The sequence below is a fragment of the Eumetopias jubatus genome, unplaced genomic scaffold (assembly GCF_037043125.1).
Source record: "Eumetopias jubatus isolate StellerSeaLion01/CBP00866 unplaced genomic scaffold, mEumJub1_p1.0 scaffold_30, whole genome shotgun sequence".
Taxonomy (NCBI): Eukaryota; Metazoa; Chordata; class Mammalia; order Carnivora; family Otariidae; genus Eumetopias; species Eumetopias jubatus.
The window spans coordinates 2017532-2039710 of NW_028274836.1; the positions used below are offsets into that span (position 1 = coordinate 2017532).

General features: G+C 55.7%; 1 protein-coding gene across 1 annotated transcript in view; it reads left to right on the forward strand.

Annotated features, from left to right (window-relative positions):
• Positions 1-6054: 6054 nt before the first annotated feature.
• LOC148161989 (voltage-dependent N-type calcium channel subunit alpha-1B-like) overlaps positions 6055-22179 on the forward strand; it is a 57313-nt gene continuing 41188 nt past the window's right edge. The window contains exons 1-2 of the mRNA XM_088020489.1: positions 6055-6242; positions 6926-7075. Coding sequence (XP_087876615.1) covers positions 6055-6242; positions 6926-7075 — 338 coding nt within the window. The remainder of the gene's footprint in view (positions 6243-6925; positions 7076-22179) is intronic.

Below are 22179 nucleotides of genomic sequence, written 5' to 3' on the forward strand. Positions count from 1 at the left end.
GAGCCAGCCAGGTGCCCCAAAAGGTTTGGGTTTAGACAAATGCATAGTGGCAGGTACAAATCATGAAAGTATCACGGAATTCACTCCCAGATCCTTATATCATCTCTAGTTTTGCCTTTTCCAGAATCTCCTACAAATCGGGTCACTCAGTGTGCAGCCTTTTCAGACTGGATTCTTGCACTTAGAAAAATACATGTAAAGTTCATCCATGTGATTGTATGGGGTGATGGTTCATTTCTTTTTATTGCTGAATAGATTAACAGGAGAAAAACAAGTCAAAGTTTAATATCATGCATATGTCCTGTATTCATGGGAGATACCCAGGAAAATGGTGTAATTCCTTGAAGTGGCCCAGCCCTCACCCTAAATGCTATCCTCAGCTAAAGACCAAAAGATTTTGGGTGGTGGGAAGGCCAGTTAAGGGATGTTATCAGGTGAGCACAGTAAACGAGGGTATGGTTGTTACACAGCTTTAAGTCTGTGCCTTCTCTTTTGGTAAGAGTTTCTTGAGATTTAGTAATTCTGTTCCTGATACAGAGGGAGACAGGCATACAAATGGGGCGTTCCTTTATAAGTGTACATTTCACTCACCAAATGGCAACTTTTACCCAGTTTTCAGAGATTCTCCCATGTCTGGCGTTTCTTAAAATTAATCAGCCCAAATATCCCTTGTGCCAAAGAGGTATATTTTGCGTGGCATATTCTTCTTCCTTCACATGGATGCACTTAGTTTGCTTATGGATTCATTTATGGAAGGACATCCTGGTTTCTTTAAGTTTGTAACCATTATGAATGGAGCTACCGTGCATAACTGCATGTGAGTTTTTGTTCGGAAATAGTTTTTCAAAGCAGTTGCTAAATACTAGAAGTGCAATTGTTGGATCTTAACATGAGACTTACCTAGGTTTGGGAAAAATGGCCAAAATGTCTTCTGAAGGGACAGTTGCTGCCATTCCTCACCTTCCAGCAATTGGTGTTCTTGTTTTTGGAGTTTAGTATTTGTGATAGGTGTGCAGTGCTGTCTCACTGTTGTTTAAATTTGTACTTTCCTAATGATGATGTCAAACATAATTTTGTATGCTTATTTTGTATCTGAATATCTTCTTTGTCCAGGCATCTGTTCAGATCCTTACCCATTATCAATTAGGATGTTTGTTTCCTTATCATTGAGTTCTGATAGTCTTTTGTATTTTTTTAATACAAATCTTTTACCAGATTTGCGCTTTGCAAATATTTCCTCCCAGTTCGTGGCTTGTCTTTTAGTTTTCTGAGCAAGGTCTTTCACAGAGCAAAAAAAATTTTTTTTTAAGATTTTATTTATTTATTTGACAGAGAGAGACACAGCGAGAGAGGGAACACAAGCAGGGGGAGTGGGAGAGGGAACACAAGCAGGGGGAGTGGGAGAGGGAGAAGCGGGCTCCCCGCTGAGCAGGGAGCCCGATGTAGGGCTCGATCCCAGGATCCTGAGATCATGACCTGAGCCGAAGGCAGACGCTTAACGACTGAGCCACCCAGGCGCCCCACAAAAGTTTTAATTTTAGGAAGTTCATGTTATCAATTTTTTTCATTTGTGGATTGGCTTTTGGTGTTGCTTGTTAAAGCTCATCACCGAACCCAAGACCATGTGGATTTTTTTCATTTTCTTTTTTTTAAAAGATTTTATTTATTTATTTGACAGAGAGAGAGAGAGAGAGAGAGCAAGCACAAGCAGGGGGAACAGCAGGCAGGGGAGAAGCAGGCTCCCTGCTGAGCAAGGAGCCCGACGGAGGGTTGATTCCAGGACCCTGGGATCACGACCTGAGCCGCAGGCAGCCGCTTCACCGACTGAGCCACCCAGGCGCCCCCTTTATTTTGATTTTAAATCTATTTTAAATTTATCTACAATTTTAAATGAATTTTGGTGTAAGTTGTAAAGCCTGTGTCTGCATTTCACTTAATTCCGTACGGTTTCTAATTAATAGTTTCTATTTCTGGAGAAGTCAGGGGATAATTGGACTCCATTTCAGTTCGAATTTCCCAAATGTAATGGATTCAGCTGGACCCCAGAAGGGACAGGTGCCTCCACGGAACTGAGCGCACCGCATCCTGCACTGCCCCCACCTCCCGCCGGGAGGCGCCCGAGTCCCGCCCCGCCACCCGTGCGGGGCATGCGCGCTCAGCCCTCCTCCTCCGGGCCGAGGACAGGCGTTCCAAGGCCTCAGGACCGACCCACTGTGCTGACGCCCAGGCTTCGGGAGGACTTGGGGCCTCAGCCACGGTCAGGAGCCGGGCCCCTCAGGACCCGCTGTGGAGACTTCGGGAGGACGTGGGGCCGCGTCCACGCTGACGGGAGCCGGCCCCCTCAGGACCCGCTGGGGAGACTTCGGGAGGACGTGGGGCCGCGTCCACGCTGACGGGAGCCGGCCCCCTCAGGACCCGCTGGGGAGACTTCGGGAGGACGTGGGGCCGCGTCCACGCTGACGGGAGCCGGCCTCCTCAGGACCCGCTGTGGAGACTTCGGGAGGACGTGGGGCCGCGTCCACGCTGACGGGAGCCGGGCCCCCTCAGGACCCGCTGGGGAGACTTCGGGAGGACGTGGGTCAGCGTCCACGCTGACGGGAGCCGCCCCCTCAGGACCCGCTGGGGAGACTTCGGGAGGACGTGGGGCCGCGTCCACGCTGACGGGAGCCGGCCTCCTCAGGACTCGCCGAGGGAGGAGGAGGTGAGGAGAAGCCGCCTGAGCGGGGACTGCGGCGGGGGTGCGAGCTCGCAGGACCCCGCGGAGGAGGGGCGCGCTGTGTAGACGCCGGGGCTCTGTGCGCGGTGACGCGGGGTCCCCGCGGTGCTGTGCGCGGGGCTGTCGGTCTCCCCTTCCTGGGCTCGGATCCGCTCGGGGGTCCCGGGGTCTGTGTTCACGCGGCCCTCGGATGCGGTTCCGGGGCCCCGCAGCCGGGCTGCGGTCCGGCAGCGGCCCCCCGCCGCGGCGCTCGCGCTCCCCGGGCCTCGGCCCTGCGGGTCCTCCCCGCGGCCGCACCGTCGGGGTCGGGGCGGGGCTCCGCCTGCGGCACGAACGTCGGCGGCTCGGCTTCTCGGGGCCGCGCGGACGTGGCGGTTTGAAGAGGAGCCGACTCTGCGGGAAACCCGCCCGCGCAGCGCAGCCCCTCCCTCTCCGCACTCAGACCCCAGCCGCGTGTCCTCGCCGCCCGCGGGGTGCCTCAGGGCGTGTTACCCCCGACGGGGCGCCGTCCCGCGGACCCGCCACCGAGCCCTCAGAACGTGTCCGGTGCGCAGTTCCCGGCCGTAGCTGGGGTCCCGCGGGGGCACGTCGTCCTCCAGAACTTCTTCCTTCTCCCCGAGGGCGGCTCTGTCTGCGGGAGACGCCAGCTCCCCGTCCCCTTCCCCTCGGCCCCGGCAGCCACGTTGTACTGTGTGTCTCGGGACACTTCCGGTAAGTGGGACCACAGGGCGTCTGTCCTTCTGTGACTGGCTGATGTCGCTCAGCGTGATGACTTCCCGCTTCATGCGTGGTGTCGCCTGTGTCAGAGCCCCCTTCGTTTTTAAGGCTGAATCGTGCTCCGTGGTGTGTGCACCGCGTTTCGTTTATCCATTCGGCTGTCAGTGGACACTTGGGTTGCTTCCCCCTTTTGGCTGCGGTGAAAAATGCTGCGCTGAATAAGGGTGCTTCTCCTTTCGATTTTGGGGTATGTATCTGGGAGTATAATTGTTGAACCATACGGTCGTTCTACTTTGATCTATTTGCCTAAATGCCAAAATATTTTATACGTAGACTGCACCATTTGTCACAAGCAAGGTGTAAGGGTTTCCGTTTCTCAACATCCTTTCCAAAATTTGTTATTTTAGTTTCCTTGATTATAGAGATTCTCTTGTGTGTAAAAGGACATCTAACTGGTTTAAACCTTCATTTCCATAAAGACTAAGGATGTTTAACATCTACTCATGTGCTCTTCACCATTTGTATGATTTCTTTGGAGAAAGGTCTATCCAAGTCTTTTGTCTATTTTAAGAAATGGGTCGTCTTCTTGCTGAGGAGTTGTAAACGCTCTTTACATGTTCTGGGCAACAGACTCTTACTAGATACATAATGTACAAATATTTTCTTCCATTCGGCGGGCTGTCTGTTCACTTTCCAGATAGTATCTTACGATGTACAAAGATTTTTAATTTTTTTTTTTACATTTCTTTTTTAAGAGTGAGTGAGTGTGCGAGTGGTCAGGGGCAGAGGGAGAAGGAGAGAGAACCTTAAGCAGGCCCCACACTCAGTGTGGAGCCTGACGTGGGCTCTATCTCATGACCCCGAGATCATGATCTGAGTCAAAATTAAGAGTCGGACGCTTAACCAACTGAGCCACCCAGGCACCCAGAAGAGGTTTTTAATTTTGAGGATATTATTTTATCTATTTTTTTCTTTGCTTTCTTACGCTTTGGTGTCAGATCTGATAGCATTGCTAGATCCAAGGTTATGAAGATTTATCCCCACTTATTTCTTCTAGAGTTTATAGTGTTACCTCTTACATTTAAGCCTTTAATGTATTTTGAGTTAATGTTTATATGTGGTGTGAGGTAAGGGTCCAGTTTCATTCCTCTGTACACGGATAGCCAATTGTCTAGCACCCTTTGTTGAAAAGACCCTTCTCTCCCCCAGTGTAATGTTGTCCACCCTTGTCAAAATTCAGTGGACCATAGATGAAGGGGTTTATTTCTGGGCTCTCAGTTAAATCCCACTGATGTGTATGCATATCTTTTTTAAAAAAATGATTTATTTTTAAAAATGTTTTAAATTTAAATTCAATTAACATATAATGTATTATTTTTTCAGGGTGAATGCATACCTTTATGACAGTATCAAAATTTTTTATTTACTGTTGCTTTGTATTAATATTTGAACTTTGGAAGAATGACCTTTCACCTTTGATTTTCTTTTTCAAGATTGTTTTGGCTGTTTTGTGGTCCCTTGAAATTCCATATGACTGTTAGGATTAGCTTGTGCAGTTCTTTCCAAAGGCCTTTGTGAATTTTCTTGGGAACACATTGAATTTCCACATTGCATTGTGTACTATTGCCATCTTATCAATAGTATGTCTTTTCATCACCGTGGGGTCCTCAGATTTATTTAGGTTTCCCTTTCTTTCAGCAATGTTTTGTAATTTTCAGCGTACAAGACTTGCACCTTGATTACATCTATTCCTAAGTATTTTGTCAACGATAATGTTCCCTAAAATGGAATTGTTTTCTTAAATTATTTTTTGGATGATTCATGGCTAATGTATACAAATAAGAGAGATTCTTGTGTATTGATATTAACTGGCTGTAATCATTTGTGGATTGTTTAGGAAGCTCTGTCTATAAGATGATGTCATCTCTGGTCTCTGAATAGACCTAGTTCTACTGTTTTCTTCCACATGTGGATTTCTTGCCTTATCATTCTGGGTAGAACTTTCAGTACGATACTGAGCAATGAGTGAAAGCCAGCATGATGGACTTGTTTTTGATTTCAGAGTAGAGCTGTCAGTCCTCAAAATTGAGCATGATGTTTGATTAGAATGAGGGTTGGGGTTAGGGTTAGGGGCTAGGGTTAAGGGTTAGGGTTAGGGTAGGTGACCCTGTGACCCATGAAGCCCGACAGTCAGCATGCTAGAGCCAGGAACACTCCCCCTGTGCTGAGCTCCCCGGCAAACCCTGCACGTCCCCTCCCCTGGCTGACCCCCTGCAGGTTCTGTCCCCACCTGCCATGAGTTGAGCACCTTTGGGCACAGCCCTTGTTTCTATGGCCTACAGACTGGGTAGAATCAGCTGCATGGGTTTCTAGCCTCTAAGCCTCAGGCTCCCCTTTGTAAGATGGGGTCCTGATGGCTCCCATCTCTGGGAGCCAAAGGTAGGGAGGCCCCACCAGCAGACGTGCTCAGGCCAGGCCAGGAGGGTGGCTGTTGCTTAAAGCAGCCCAGGGCCTGCCCCCCTTGAAGAAAGTGCACACGTTTACGGCCCAAGTTTTGGGGTCCTGCTGCCAGCCTCTGGCAGTGACCCTCCTCCAGCCCTGTCCCCTGTCCCTGTGGATACATGGTCTTCCTGGAGATGTTCCTGCAGAGAGTTGAGAAGCAGTTCATGGTGGGACACAGGGTCACCTACTACGTCTTCACCAATCAGTTGCCCGCCGGGCCCCATGTGCCCCTCCGGGAAGGCCGGAGGGTGGTGGTGCTCGAGGTTCCCGGCACCCCGCGCTGGGAGGACGCGTCCATGCAGAGCACGTGATGATCCGCCGCTTCTGTAAGCAGCTTTTCCCATCATCGTGCGCTGAAATAAAGTTCTCAGACACCAATCTGAGCGGCCATGCAGGGCTGCCTCTGCAAGTAGGGCAGCAGCAGCTGGGTTCTGCACATCGCTTTTACGTCATTTTTTATCAGAAAAGCAAAGGCAGACGCCTCAAAGCGTGGGAAAGGAGGACAAAGGGATGGCAAGTACGCTGAAGCTGTGAAGCAGGCCTGCACCCTCCTCTACGCACAGGCACGCAGGGAGGCCGTCATGGGATCGGGGAAGAGTGGGACGTTTGTGCTAGCAAACACCAGGTGCAGGAAGGGGGGCACGGAGGGTTACATTCTTTCCTGGCTCCTAACCTTTGCCCTGCCCCTGGGGATCATGGGATCCTGCTCCTACCGGGCCATTGTGGTCAGTAGCCTGAGAACAGGAACGCTGCTGACGTTTCAGCTGCTTCCACAATCACTCCTTAGGGCTGACAATATATTTTCTAAGATTAACTCCACAATTCCTCTGTGAGGTGGACTACCTGGTGTGCACAGAGGTGGACATGAAGTTCCGCGACCACGTGAGTATGGAGACCCTCTTTGGCACCCTGCACCCCGGTTTCTACCAGGCGGCCCACAAGGATTTCAGCTACGAGCATTGGCCACAGTCCCAGGTGCACATTTCCCAGGGGCAAGGGCTACTTTGACTACAAGGGGGCCTTTTCTGGGGGGTCGGTGGTAGAGGTTCACCAACTGACCTTGGCCTGTCACCAGACAATGGGGGTCAACCTGGCCAATGGGATCGAGGCTGTGTGGCACGACGAGAGCCACCTGAACAGGTACCTGCTGGGCCATAAGCCCATTAAGGTGTTGTCCCCAGAGGACCTGTAGGACCCACAGCTGCTGGGCTGCCCCCCATCATGAAGAAGCTGAGATTCATGGCTGTGCCCAAGAATCACCAGGACGGCAGCAGTGGTTAGTACTTGAGGAGTCGTTTTGGTGCCCACCGGGTCTTTCACTCGAGTTAACAGATGAGTCAGAAGGAAGGACGTCCTCAGTTAGGAAGTATAGACGAAGGTCAGAGTGGAGGTGGGCAAAGGCCTCTTTCAGAGAGCAGGGAAGCTCTGAGCTGCTTCTATACACCTTGCCCTGCTCATCGCTTCTGGCTGCCTGGCCCTGAGTTCTGTCCTTTCAATGAATTGGTCATCTAGTAAGTAACATGTTTCTCTGAGTTCCATGAGCCACTGGAGCAGATTATTCAAACCTGAAGAGGTTGTGGGGACCTCCAATCTGTAGCCCATAGCTCGGAAACAGGGGTGACTTCTCTGCCCAGCCACTGGCTGACCACCAAGTTAACAGCACAGGGATTCAGTAGCCATACACACAGCAAAGAATACAGACTTGACAAAGTAAGTTCAGAAAAGTCACTAAAGCAACAGTAGCAACTACAACGAGCAGCAATCATGAAGCCTGGCGTGGGGAAGGTCTGATGTTCGGGATGCTTCCATTATAATAATCATAATCACACCCTGGACTTGTCACTGGGGCCAAGTCCCCTGGCTGGGGGCCAATAGCTCCTACATGTTCCATGTGCCTCTCTCCCTGGCTCCTCCAGCCATGCACTGTCCTGTGCTGCTTCCCAGTAGAGGTCCGTTTTCACCAAAGCCAGGAAGATGGGATGGGTTTTTCTGACTCCGCACCCCCCGCCCCACAGTGTTGCAAGAGAGGAAAAAGTTTTCCTCAACCCTTTGAAGGTCCCTGGCTGAGTCTGGAAATTGACAAAGACAGATGGACAGGAGAAAAGCAAGCAAAATGTATTGATTGTTTTGGTGGGAACCTCACAAGACCATGACGACCAGCAGAGGTGACTGGAGCAGACAGCTCTTCTACCTTTTAGACAAAGAAGCAGTAAGTGTGTGAAGAATTGACAGACACAGGGGTTTGGACTAGGGCTCGTAAACGGTAAAGAAGGTAACTAGGAAGATAAGGGTTCGTTTAACCCGGTGTGTTCGTATAGACCCCGTGGTCCTAAATTCCTTGACTCTGGCGATAAGCACATCATCCCTGTGGTCCGGGGAGAGAAAGTTCCACATGGGAGTATTCTGACCTGCTTAAGGGAAGAAAGGCTGATGGCTGGGGGTCAGAGAGACCTTCTTGCTTCTGCTCTATGCAAAAGTTCTTTTAGCTTCTATCTTTAATTTGCCAAGGTGCCATATTTGGGTTAGCGTGTCCTGACCCTCACTGGCCTGGTGCTGTACTCTGTCTCCTAGTATCCAGGATATTGGGTGTGCTGCTGTGGAGACCTCCCAGCCCTGGGGTAGCCCCTTGTCCAGGGAGGCGCCTGCCTCAAGGGGAGGGTTGCCAAGGGTGGCCGCCCCTCCTCAGGGAGATTGGGTGGGAGAGTGCAGATCTTACTTCGAGAAACTGACTTCATTTCCTGAAAAGGTCTATCTGATAGTGGGATCATACAGGAGTTCTATGTTTAGTATTTTGGGGAAAATCCATCCTTTTCCCAGCATGGCTGTGCCAACCAAAGTCAATTCCGGATGATTTTTACCTATAAACCAGAGATTTTTCAAGAACTCCAGCAGAGAACATGAGGAGAACATTTTCATGACCTTCGACAGGCAGAGATTTCCCAGGATGCAAAGTATACTGACCGTAGGCACAAACCGGTGACTTAGAAACTATGAAATGAAGAACTTGTTCTCCTTCTTCCATTTCTGGCTAGTGTGCTGGTCTGTGGCTCGATCCCACCTCAGGCAGCTGGAAGGTTGACCTCCCAGGTCAGCTACCACTGAGATGGCTACTCTTTCTAGAAATTCTTTGGGTGTGGCCAGGTTTCCCCACCTGTGCACTGATCAAGTCGGCGACCTCTAACAGTGGAGCCATGGGTCCTCCAGGCATGGTCCCCCCCAATCCCCCAGTAAAGCCATCCCACTGAGGGTTTAGGGGGACGGGAGCTGCCCCTAGGCAAAACTGGAGATTCTCACTGTCCCTACCTGGCCTTCAGATGCTGCCTCTGGTGTCTTCTTGGAACCCTGACCTGTCAGTTTTTGGCAGCTGGTCCAGTCGTACCCTCACTTTCTGGGAGGGGGATTTGGAGGAATCTGCAGTGTGTCCTGCAGCCTCACCAGGATCGCTTTTTGAAGGCGCATCGTCTGGGCCATCTGAGGAGCCAAGACTGTGGGTCTGTGGCCTGGAGGGATTCTGAGCAGCGCTGGTGGGATGGGAGGGCTGTAAGGCCCAGAGGCAGGTTTCCGAAAGCTGTCTGGGGTCCCCGGCATCCTACCGTTTTCGAATCAAAGCCCTGAGATCTTTAAAATGCCAGCCACGGTACAGCATGGGCCACAAAAACAAATGTCCCTGTGCACCCACCCCACCTAAACTATTGGCCATTTCTTGTCACTTGAGCTGAGTATAAAGGATTGGGAGTTGGGGCTTGAGGGGGGATCCTGGGCCAGACTTTGTATTTGGGGGACAAAGGCCATCAGACAATCTTGTGCTGAGCCTGAGGATGGGGTCTGTGTGGAGACCCCAGCTGCAGGCACTGCTGTCCACTGATGCCCCCTCAGGCTGTCCAAGTGCCCCTGCTGCTGGGGGAGCACCTGCCCCGTCCTCTCTGCAGAGGGCTCACTCCTGCCCCAGGTGCGCCTCCTCCTGCGAGTCACTGTCAGCCTGCAGCCTGGGAGGGTGGCTACCCAGAGTTCCTCCAGCTGCTGGGGGAACACCTGCCCCCTCCTCTTTGTCTGAGAGCTCTGTCCTGTACCAGGGGCCTTCTCTCCTGCCAGTCCCTGCCAGCCTGCAGCCTGGGAGGGTGGATACCCTGACAACCTCCAGCCCTGGGGACAGAGCCAGTGCGATGTGGTCTCCCAGCAGGTCTGAGCACCAGGCCCGTACATTGCTCACTCTCCTCCTGTGGGATCACTGTGCCACATCCTCCCTCAGGCTCCCTGGGCCCAAGTCCTCCTCTGCTCAGGGACCACTCCCTGCCCAGGCTCCACATGGTGAGACTGGGAGCAGATCATCTGGACCTTCTGGACTCTCGCTTCCGTGCCCGTGACATGGGCACAGTGCAGCCTCACAGACTGCTCAGAGGAGACCCATCGCAGGAAGAACGCAGGCTGCTGCAAGGGAGATGCCAAGTGACCCCAGAGGGAGCGCACGGGAGTTGCACAGGCCCACCAAGGTGCTCTCCCCGGAGGACCTGTGGGACCCACAGCTGCTGGGCTGGCCCCCATCATTCCCCGGGTCATGAAGAAGCTGAGATCCATGCTGTGCCCAAGCATCACCAGGACACCCAGAACTCCTGAGGCGCTGTCCCCAGAGGAGCTATGGGACCCACGGTATTGGGCTGTCCCCTGAAGGACCTGTGGGACCCGCGGCTGCTGGGCTGGCCCCTGTCATGAAGAAGCTGAGATTCGGGCCATGCCCAAGAATCACCAGGACACACAGAACTCATGAGGGGCTGCCCCCAGAGGCCATGCAGGACCCGCGGCTGCTGGGCTGTCCCCTGGAGGATCTGCGGGACCCGAGGCTGCTGGGCTGGCCCCCCATCATTCCCTGGGTCATGAAGAAGCTGAGATCCATGGCTGTGCCCAAGAATCACCAGGACATCTGGAAGTCACGAGGGGCTGCCCCCGTCTCCATCAGGGGGTGCTGCCTTGAGCGGAGCTGTCAGAGCAGATTCCTACTTCTGTCCCCTTGAGGGAAACTGTGGAGCCCAGCACTGCTTGCACGGGCACGCCAACGCCCCAGGCACCCCTGTGCACAGGAGGCCTGCCTGGGGGCACACGTTCCTCTCTTTGTGGTCACTACATTTTGATCATTTTGGGGTCATTTGCAACTGTGAATGGCTCCAGTTTTATGTCAGAGGTTTTTCTGTGTCAATGCTGAGTAACCATCTTTAAAAAGAACAATTGAGGGAAAAGGTTTTCTCTCTGGTTTTAAACAGACATTGCCTGTTGGGGCTGGGAGCAGCCCTGTAGCAGCCATGGAGCCAGAACAGGCGCTGGCCGGGTCTTCCCTCCCAGTCCTTACACCTCACCGCAGCCATGGGGCTTCAGGGTCAGGGTGTGCCGAGTCACTTCTCAGACCCCCCAGTGCCCTCACCACCAGAGGCCTTGGCCGTGGCCACTAGCTCGGCCTCCAGGAGCGTGGAGCCCTCTGGGCTATATAAGGTTCCTGCCTTGGATTTAAATGGCTATTTCTGGGCGCCTGGGTGGCTCAGTTGGTTAAGCGACGGCCTTCGGCTCAGGTCATGATCCTGGAGTCCCAGGATCGAGTCCCACATCGGGCTCCCTGCTCAGCAGGGAGTCTGCTTCTACCTCTGACCCTCTTCCCTCTCGTGCTCTCTGTCTCTCATTCCCTCTCTCTCAAATAAATAAATAAAATCTTTAAAAAAAATAAATGGCTATTTCTATGCTGGTGTTTGTGAAATGTGGGCACTCGCTCCGTCTGGATGCGCGTCCCCTTGGGATTCCTCAGTGCCCACCAGTGGGTTTGCACTTGTGCACTTTCTCTGGACCAGCTGCCTGCACTGTGTCTTAGCAAGCACTTACTGAGCTCAGTCACCCAACAAGGGGCAGAGCGTGAGAACGAGAACTAAGATACAGGCTCCCTGCTCCTGGGCCCTCCAGGGATTTGCGACGGCCCCGACGTCCTGACTCACTTCTTTTGTATTGTGGTATAATGGACATACAGTTGATACCATGAAGCGCGTTTCAGTGGCAATAAGTATATTCCCTGTTCTGCACCGGCTACTTCCGGTCCATTGCCACAATGTTTTCATCATCCCCAACTGAACCTCTACCCACGAGACCCTAACCCCCCATTCCCCTTCCCCAGCCCCGGCACCCAGCAGCTCCTTCCACCTCTGTGATGGGAGTGCTCTCCATCCCTCACAAGTGGGGTCCTCCAGTGTCGGTCCTTTAGGGACTGGCTTATTTCACATGGCATAATGGCCTCAAGGTCTGTCCCTGTGAGCCTGAACCTGACCCCGCTTTTCCCCCAAAAGTGTGGCTCAGCCCTCTCCTGTCTGAGCCGAACCTCCTCAGTCCCCTCTGTTCCCCTCACCTTCCTCCTCAGCCTGAAGATGATCCCAGCCAGTCTGCAGCTCTGAAGACCTGTTCAGTCCGGATGCCAGGCACATACCCCGGGGGCCTCGGGCCTCACCTATGCCCCATCTGTCCACGTCAGGTGCCTGCCCCCCTCCCCCAGCTGACCACCTGCACCTCCCACAGGTGTCCCCATCTCAGGAGAGGGAAACACCAAGTCCAGACCCTTGGAGTCCTCTGGGACTTCTTGCTTGCTACCAACTTTCCCAGTAGTGAAGTGGCTACTGGAGGACATTCAATGTCCAAAACATTTAAAGGCATACGTGAGTCTCTGCTGCCTAAGGCAATGGATAACAGTTGGGGCAAATAGAAACCAGGCAGAATCACCGGAAGAAAGGCTGAGGAATGAGGAGCTTTACGGAAGAAGGGTCTGGAAGCTCTGACTGCCCCTACCTGACCTTCAGATGCTCCTCAGTTACTCCTGTGCCTCTGGTATCTTCCTGGAACCCTGACATGGCTGTTTTCAGACAGCTCGTCCAGCAGCACCCTCAGTTTCTGGGAGGTGGATTTGCTGGAATCCGCAGTGTGTCCTGCTGCCCCACCGGGATTGCTTTTTGAAGGTGTATCGTCCGGGCCATCTGAGGAGCCAAGACTGTGGGTCTGTGACCTGGAGGGATTCTGAGCAGAACTGGTGGGATGGGAGGGCTGCAAGGCCCAGAGGCAGGTTTCCCGAAAGCCGACTGGGGTCCCCGGCATCCTACCGTTTTTGAATCAAAGCCCTGAGATCTTTAAAAGCCAGCAATGTTACAGCATGGGCCAGAAAAGCAAATGTCCCTGTGCACCCAACCCCACCTAAACTATTGGCCATTTCTTGTCGCTTGAGCTGAGGTCAAAGGATTGGGAGTCAGGGCTTGAGGAGGGTCCTGGGCCAGACTTTGTATGTGGAGGACAAAGGCCATCCAGACAAGCTTGTGCTGAGCCTGAGGAGGGGGTCTGTGTGGAGACCCCAGCTGCAGGCACTGCTGTCCACGGATGCCCCTCAGCCTGCCCCAGTGCACCTGCTGCTGGGGGAGAGCCTATCCCCTCCTCTCTGCCTGAGGGCTCTCTCCTGCACCAGGTGCCTCCTCCCCTGCCGGCCACTGCCATCCTGCACCCTGGGAGGGTGGCTACCCCGAGTTCCTCCAGCTGCTGGGGAAGCACCTGCCCCCTCCTCTCTGCCTGAGGGTTCTCTCCTGCATCAGGTGCACCTCCTCTCCTGCCAGTCACTGTCAGCCTAGAGCCTCGGAGGGTGGCTACCCTGACACCCTCCAGCCCTGGGGACAGAGCTGCTGTGGGTGAGATGCGGTCTCCCAGCAGGTCTGAGCACCAGGCCCCCATAGTGCTCACTCTCCTCCTGCAGGCTCACTGTGCCACATCCTCCCTCAGTCTCCCTGGGCCCAAGTCTTCCTCTGCTCGCGGACCATCCTTGACCCAGGCTCCACACGCTGGGACTGGGAGCAGGTCGTTTGGACTTTCTGGACTCTCGCTTCCATGCCCGTGACATGGGTACAGTCTGGCCTCACAGACTGCTCAGAGGAGACCCAGCACAGGAAGATGCAGGCCACTGCAAGAGAGATGCCAAGTGACCCAGAGGGAGCACACAGTCCTTGCAAAAAGCACGGGGCTCACGGGACCCAGCATGGGATGTGGGCGTCAGGCCAGGGGGCACAGGGAGTCCTGGTGGGGGTGGCACTGGTGGGGAGGCCATGGAAGGGTCCCAGAAGAGGCAGGAGACAAGGAAGACGACAGGATAGAGCTTCCCAAGGAGGTTGATGGAAGGATCAGAGAATCGCAGAGACCCTTGGGAAAACTCAGAGGCCCTGGAGATGTTGGCTGAAACATGTCATTTGGTCAGAAAAGTTGGGTCACAACACCCCAGTCGACACTGGATGATTTACTCTTTGTTGGTTCTAGGAATCAGTAGGTACCTGCCATTAGAACTCACATCGCATGAAGTCTAGGATATACTTACTTTTCATCACTTTTCAGGACTAGATTTTTCTAGAGGAAGTGCTAAGCATGGGTCTGTCCATTCTTTGTGCAACTGACCTGTTTTCAGGAGCAGATTCCTGGTGCTCATCACCAGTGCTAGCCCTGAGGACTGCCCCGTCACCTCCCACAGTGGATGTGACCATGTGGTTTGTGGGGTGCTCACTGATGAAGCCCCAGTGCTCAGTACACAGCAGGGACCCCAGATCCTCTGCTGAATGAGGGAGGATGGGAGAGAGGGAAAGAGAGAGGGAGGAGGGAAGGGAGGACGGGAGGGGTAGAAGGGAGGGAGGGAGGCAGGGAGAATGGGAGGGAGGCAGGGAGGCAGGGAGGGAGGGAGGGGTGGAGGGGAAGGAGAGGGAGGGGGGAATGAATGAGGGAGTGAATAAATGATGCAGGGAGGGAGGGAATGAAACCACAGAAGCTGGATCCATACCTCAGGAGCCATTATTTGGGGTAAGGTCCAAGGGCATCACAGCCCGGGCCCTGGATGGTGGCTCAGGGCACGTCCATCTGTCCTCCCAGTGCTGACCTTCCTTCTCCTTGGACCCGCTGTCATCCTGGATCCTCTCCCCCTCCTCCTCAAACAATTCTCAATGTTCCCAGGAACAGCGTGGCAGGAAGGGGGGTCTCAGGAGGGGCTTCCCGGATCCTGTGCCCCGGATGACACTGGGACAGTAGCTGCAGGGCATTCTATCATGAGGACGGGGACCGTGGATCCCGTCCATCTCCTTGAGCATTAGTCTTGGTCCATTCCCTGCTCTCTCCAGCACCGCTGTGATGAACACTCCTGACAATACATCTGTGAAAACCAAGCCAGAGTTTCCGGGGGTGAGTCCGAGGCTGAGCATACCAGGTGATGGGTGCACCTGTGGCCTGGGATGGGTGCTGCTCACTGTTCTCCCAGACAGAGGTGCCCGTCACCCTTCTCTCCAGGGGACCTGCATTGGACCTCTGCTTCCTCACGTTCTCCCCAGGGCTGCTGGTCCCCAGACCAGACACCTGCCAGTCTGAGGGTGACCAGCGCTGCCTCCATAGGGTTTCCTTTGCCGGAGCCCTTCCCCAGGAGCTCCCGCATCTCTGACCCATATTCCCTGCGTGCCTATCCTTCCGCCTTGGACTTGCATGTGTTTGGTCTCCGTCCCTGTGGAACCCAGTGACTTGGAGCGTGGTTTGGACCAGAGTCAGGTGAACCCTTTCTTTGGCCTTGGGTTGTGAGCAATGCTTTTGCCCTTTGTGGTGTGTCTTCCAGCTTTCTGCATTTCCCTGGTTTCTGTGTGGGCCACAGGAGGAACCAGCGTTTCCTGTCTGGGGTCAGGCTGTGGTGGCCCAGAGATTGTGCCCATAATTCCTAAAGTGGCCTCTATGATTACATGTGATGTGCAATCCATCGGGATTTCAATATCAAATAAGAGAAATTCTATGTCAAGTAAACACAGGAGAAAACGAGTCCCTTTTGAAAATAGGTGGGCAGACACAAAGGCCCTTACTGCGTGATTCCACTTATGGAATCATCCAGAACAGGTAAAAGAACAGAGAGAGAGAAAGCAGTTTAGGGGTTGCCAGGGTCTGCGCTGGGGGATAAATGGGCAGGGAGGCCTTCTGGTTCGGGGACTCCTTTGGGGAATGAGATATTCTGCAACAATGTTCTGGGGTGTGGTGGCACAGCGTTGGGCATGTACTTAATACTCATGACATGTTCAATTGAAAACAAGTAATTTTATTTAAAACAAATAATAAACAGTATACAGAACATGAAAAGATAAAATAACAGTTAATATGAACCAGAGAGAAAGAACATCGGGGGAGGGGATGAAACACTCTGATGAGGCGTCAGGGTCCGGCAATGGAACTAAGGGGATGAAACACTCTGGTGAGGCGTCGGGGTCCGGCGATGGTACAAGGAGCTCTCCCTGCAGGGCTGTGGGCTCTGGATGTGGCTCTGGGAGCCCTGCAGGAGCAGGAGTACGGGCAGGGGTTAGGATAGGGGCAGGGCTGGGTGTAAGAGCAGGGCCAGGGGCAAGGGCAGGGGCAGGGGCAGGGAGAGCGGCTCTGGCAGGGGCAGGAACTGTGGCAGGGGCTGGGGCAGGAGCAGGTGCCAGTTCTTCCTGGTCCATGCCAGGCTCTCCGTGGGCAGGTGCTTGGTTACCTGCCGGCTCCTGGTGTGCTCCTGAAGTCGCTGTAGGCACCACCCCTCCCCCCAGAGCTGCTGATGGAGTTGGAGCCAGCTCTAGGTCCTCAGAGGGTGGAGCAGCTGTGAAAAGAGAAAAGCTCACCTCTGTGCCTATTCTCCATGGGCCTTTGCAGAGACAGAGCCCAGCCCAGGGCCTCCCAGAGAAGCCACAGCCGGGAAGGAACCCTCACAGGGACATCTCCCCGACTGCAGTCCACCCGCTGTGTGCTCTGAGCCCAGTCTTGCTCCTGGCCCCACAACAGCCTCTGGGGGCTCCTCCCTGTGGGGCCAGGAGCGACCCATCCCCACACACCACAAACACCCAGCCCCAGCCTTCTCACCCTCAGCCTTGGCCTCCGTGGGCTCTGGCTCCTGGACCACTGACCGGTGGACAACCACCTGGGACGGTGGTCTGGGTGGTGTAGGAGGTCTTCCCCTACAATCCCCAGCATCTGCTCCTGGGGACCCCTGTGGGGTCACCCCCTCTGTCGAGGAGACGGAGGGCGTGTCCAGCAGCCTCCTCTCCATGTCCTCCGTTGCCTTCTGCAAAGACAGGGACCGGTAGCCGGCCCCAAGGCATCACAGCCCTCCCCGGCCATCCGCACTGTCCTCCTGCCCAGTCCCCCTGCTGCTCCCAGATCAGACACACACCTGTGTGTGCACAGCCCTGCACCCGGGATGCAGTGACCCATCTCTGCAGGGCTATCGGGATCAACCTTGGGCAGAAGGGGCAGCGCCCGCACACCCCATCCCACCAGCCAGCCTTGACCTTGAACATGACCTGCCCACTGGGTATCTGACCCCTCATCAGCCTGCTCCTGCTCGGGGTGGCCCCACCCCCATGACCCCTCTTTACACACACACTCACACACGTGCACACTCACAGACACACACAGGGAGGGCACCTGGGGCTACACAGGTCATCAGAGTGAGTGGGGCTGGGTGGCCGGCTCTGGGCCTCCTGCTGTCACCTTTCTGTCCTTCCGACCAAATGGCCAGAGGCGGTGGGGAGTCCTGACATGAAATCCCCAGCGGGGGACAGCGTCCTCAAGGCGCGCCTTCTTCCGCCTGCAGCCTCGGGACCTTGGCAGGCAACACGTGAACATTTTGCCATTAAGATCTCCAATGAAATGAGCTGGGCAGGGGGCTGTCTGTGGAATGTGGGTGCCTGGTTACCGGGGTTCCAAATTCTGTTGGGCTCTGTTGTCAGGGAAGTGAGGTCACCACTGCCTGGGGTCCCCTTACCCAACTTCCTCCTCACACGAGAGCCTCCCGAGGGGCCCCCTCCCCCACTGCGGAATGCTCACCCTCCCCCCATGCCGCATCCACACAGTGACACCCTCACAGCCCACCCACAGCCCCGGGAGGCCTGGGTGCAGCCGGTGTCCCTGCTGTGAGGACACAGAGCTGGGTTCAGACCGGACTCTTGCGCATGCCCAGGGCTATGACCCTGGACAGACCCCGTGCCTCTCAGGGCCTCCCCAGGCTCCCCATCTGCACATCGGGGTATTCTGGCTTCTAGTTCTAGGGACGCCATCAGGGGTAGGACCTTACACGTGTTCCATACCTGCTATCACAGGAGGCTGGTGCATACTTGGCAATGCAAGGATGAGCCAAGGAGCTGGGCTTGGCATGGAATACAGCTCAGAGGGGCTTGGGTCTGCTCTGGGGTCCAGGCAAAGCCACCCCCCTCCTGCCTGTGTCCCAGCCCCCGTGGGAAGGTAGGAATGAACTGATTCTGACCTTGTCCTCTCACAACACAGACTTCCAGGGGCTCCCATTAGGGTTAGGCTCAGGTCCCAGGGCCTCGTCTGTGCCCGTGTGCTGGGCAGTCCCCACAGTGGCCCCTAATACCCCTGAGTCCTGGTCACACATCCCTGTGGAATCCCCTCCCCTCCAGGGTGGATGGCCTATGTGACGGCGCTCTCCGGAATAGAATGGCACAAAATGCCGGGATGTCATTTCCAAGCTGGTGGAGGAAAGTCTGTGACTTCTCCTGGTTCCCTCTGTCCTGTGTTCATTCTCTGTCTCCTTCTCTGTCTCTGTGTCTGTGTCTCTCCCAGGAGCAGGATCTGTGGGATCCATGGGCGATGTGAGAAACCTCAGAAGCCTCCCTTGTCCCCGTTTCCCTCTCCGGTCCCGGTGCTCCATTCCTTCCTAAGGCCTCCTCCCCCTGACCAGAGCAGTGATTCTGGATCCTCTTCCACATGGGGACCCTGAGGCTGCAACAAGGAGGGCCCTGACCTTGGTCTCCAGACTGGTGGCCCAGGGCTCTGCCACGTTCTGCGTAGCCAGGTCCTCAGCCTCCCAAGCCCCGAGTCTGTCCTCTGCTGAGAAGGACCAAGAGTGAGTTCAAAGCATTTTCCCAGCACTGGGATCACAAAGGGTCAGGGATGGAGATCCAAGGCCAACAGGCTCTTCTACAAGCCCGTGGGACCCTTGGGACACTGCATCTCTGCAGCCCAAGTGACAGCAGAGGAAGCTGAGGCCTTTTGGGCTCTGGATTTGGGGGTGGGTATCTCTTCCTACTCCCAAGCGCCCAGGGTGGTGGTGGACACCAGAACCCAGACCCTGTCTTTTCCCAGTGCCCTGCAACCCCCTGGGTCCCTTGGGGACCCCTGACCATCAGCCTGGGCTGTCTCCCCTCCCCATGCTATGGATCCGGGTCCTTGCCAGGAGTCCTGATGCCCTGCCCCATGGCCCAGCTGTCTCCAACCTCTTTCTTCTTTCCCCCTTGTCCCCACCTCGCTCCCAGGGTGTCCTCCCCTTCTGACCCCCAGCTGGGCAGTCAGAGTGATGTGTGTGGGTGGGTTTGCAGGTGTGCATGCCTCTACATGCCTGGGGATGCCAAGGTCATGTCCCCACATGGGACGGGGTGGGTAGCTCTCCCCGAGGATCTGAGGGGGTCTCACCCCCAAAGCGACCCTCATGGGAGGGTTGGGGCTGGCCCAGGACTGGAGAGCAGCCCTGCTCCTTGGGCTCTGCACCCCTCATTTGTCCTGGGCCAGTCCCTGCCTCTCTTGACCCAGGTTCCCAACTGTCCCTGAGGGTTGGACATGGAAACGCTTGAACGTGGCCGCTCCTCCAGGGGTAGGTGGGGGACAGGTGCACCAGGCACCCAGACCTCCCCACCGAGAGGGCCAGCCAGGTGTGTCATGGCCAGGTGTGCAAAGGAGACCTGCACGCAGCACCTGTACGGTGAACCAGCCCTGCAGCACATGTACATGAGCCCCATGGCTCTGCACCTGACCGGTCCCACACATTCCCTCACCACAGCCAACTGCTCTGTGGCCCCAAAGTCCACTGGGCCCCGCAATTACACCCACCCTGGGCCGCAGGCCTTAGGGTGCAAGGCCAGGTGGGTAGGACATCTGGGGACGCACAGGTCATTGAATACCCCTCCCACCCAGCTGGCCTGGAATGCAGACTCCCTCTCAGGGTCCAGCTAAGTGCAGGGCTGGGCCAGAGGACCTGGAGGCATCAGTGGAGGCCGAATCAGGACAGGGAGAAGATCAGTCTGCCCCTTCCCCTTCTCCTCTCCTCCTTCTGCCTTGTCTTCCTGGCAGGATCCGGGACAGAGGTCCAGCCTGTCTCTGGCTGCAGCCCCGGCTGGAGTCAGAGGGGCGGGAAGGAGGCCGGGGAGGAGGGGCCCGCCAGCAGGATGCCCGAGTGGGAAGGGGGTCGTTACTGTAATGAGGGACCCCATGGGCATTCAGGGATTTCAGCCCTTTCTAGACATGAGCAGTGGCCCCAGGACTTGGCCCCTGCCCCATCCTTCACTCTCCACAAGGCCCTGCATCCTCCCCAGCCCAGTCCTGGTCCACAGCCAGTCCTCCCTCCGGCCCCAGGGGCTCCACGGGCTGTGAAATCATTACAAGCTGGAACCAAGCCATCCCTATGGGGCCTGGTTCCGGGTCCTGCAGCCCCACAGTGAGGAGAGGTGAGGCCAGGCAGGTGCGGGGAGAGGGCAGAGTGGACTCTCCCTGGGGGCCATGGCTCCCTGGTCAGCGCAGACCCTGTTGTGTGCTGGCCCCTAGGGCACCCAGATTCCAGCTCCCAGGCAGGCTCCGGGAGGGAGACCAGAGTGTGGCTCCTGCTAGCTCAGACGTGTCACTTTGTCCTGTAGCTACAGCCTGTCGCACCAGCTGGACTCCCCCTCCTAGTCGGCCAGCTCACCTTCACGGTCAAGAACAGGCCATCATGAAGGTCAGGGGCCAGTGCGTGGCTTGTCAGGCAGGGGAGGGCTTGCTTTCAACTCAGGGAGTCTCTGACTGGTCTAGCAGGGGCTCCGGAGGGCTGGCTTTCCAGGTTCTCTGCTGACCAGCTCTGGGACTGGAGCCATTTACCTCCCCTCTCTGGGCCTCGCTCTCCTCCTCTGTGCAAGGGGTGATGCTCAATGATCCCTCCCATGGCAGGAACATGGGGAGTGCTGGTGATCGACGTAAGCTGGGCACAGAGCCTGGATTGCAGAGTGCAGAGGGGGATGGCGAGCGGTGTGGGCAGTGAGCACTCCTTCCCCCAAAAGCAATTCAGCTTTTCCATGCAGCCACCAGGCCCCTGGCTGGGAGCCCAGGAGCAGTGGCCGACCACACTCCTGACACCAGGCCCCTGCGTGTGGCTCTTCCTCAGCACTGGGAACACGGTGGGGACCCTGGCACACGGGGCCAGCTCCTCTCTCTGAGGGAAGGAGAACAAAGACTTTCCTTGGGGTCCCACAAGGCCCCGTAGGCCTAAGAGGGGAGGAGGCTGCCCCCAAACAGTACATTGAAATTCTGCTTCTGTTAGAACCTGAGCGTTGGAGTTTGGTTCTTTCACTTGCTGGGCTGACGAGACACACTTGCTCTCCATGACTCCTCCTCAGATGAAGAGCTCTTGCAGGTCCCGGGAGTCCTGGAACTGGGGTGGGGAGAGGGGCCAGTCCCCTCCCTGGCTCCTGCAGGAGACCTGTCCTCCCAAAGACAGGATGGTTTCGGGTCGTGATCCTGGGCCAGGGTTGGAGACAGCTCCTCACTGCTCCTGACTCTGGGGCTGAGGGGGCCTTTCTCAGGCATAGCAACGCCCACGGAAGGCTGGGGCTTCAGAAAGAACACATTTCTGGACTGGTCCCGCCCCAGGACGGTGGCTGCCTTCCCCAGCTCCGGAGGAAGAGGGATATCCTCTGCTTCTTTGGCGGTGGTCCTCTGACCCATGAGCAAGCCCTGAAAAGTCTCTAGTCCTCCTCTGGAAGTGCACCAGCCCTGAGTGGGCCAGTCACTGTCCACACACGAAGACGGACAACGTTTTGAGGAAGTGTGGGAGGTGATCCTGTGCAAATGGCCTGCAGGTCGGTGGGGCTGGGTGCTTCAGTGCCCTCCAGTGGACCCCCTTTCCCTGGATAGGCATCCTCCTGGAGTCTGGTCTCTGCCGTTGGAGGTCCCTTCCTGCTGGTTTCAGAACCAAGGGAGAGACTGTGGTGTGGCTTGGAAGGCTCCACCCCAGCCTCCTCCCTTTTGCACACATCACTGCTCCCCAAGAAGCAGGGGCTGTTGCTCCCGCATGCCCCGCACAAGGCTGGTTTAAGGCACTCATTCCCTCCAAGTCCCAGCCGCTCTGGCTCCGTCACATACATCATGGCCACAGCTGCCTGGCTGGGCGAGGAGTCCAGGAGAGCTCTCCTTTCCCGGGATCAGGGTTCACACTCCTGGCC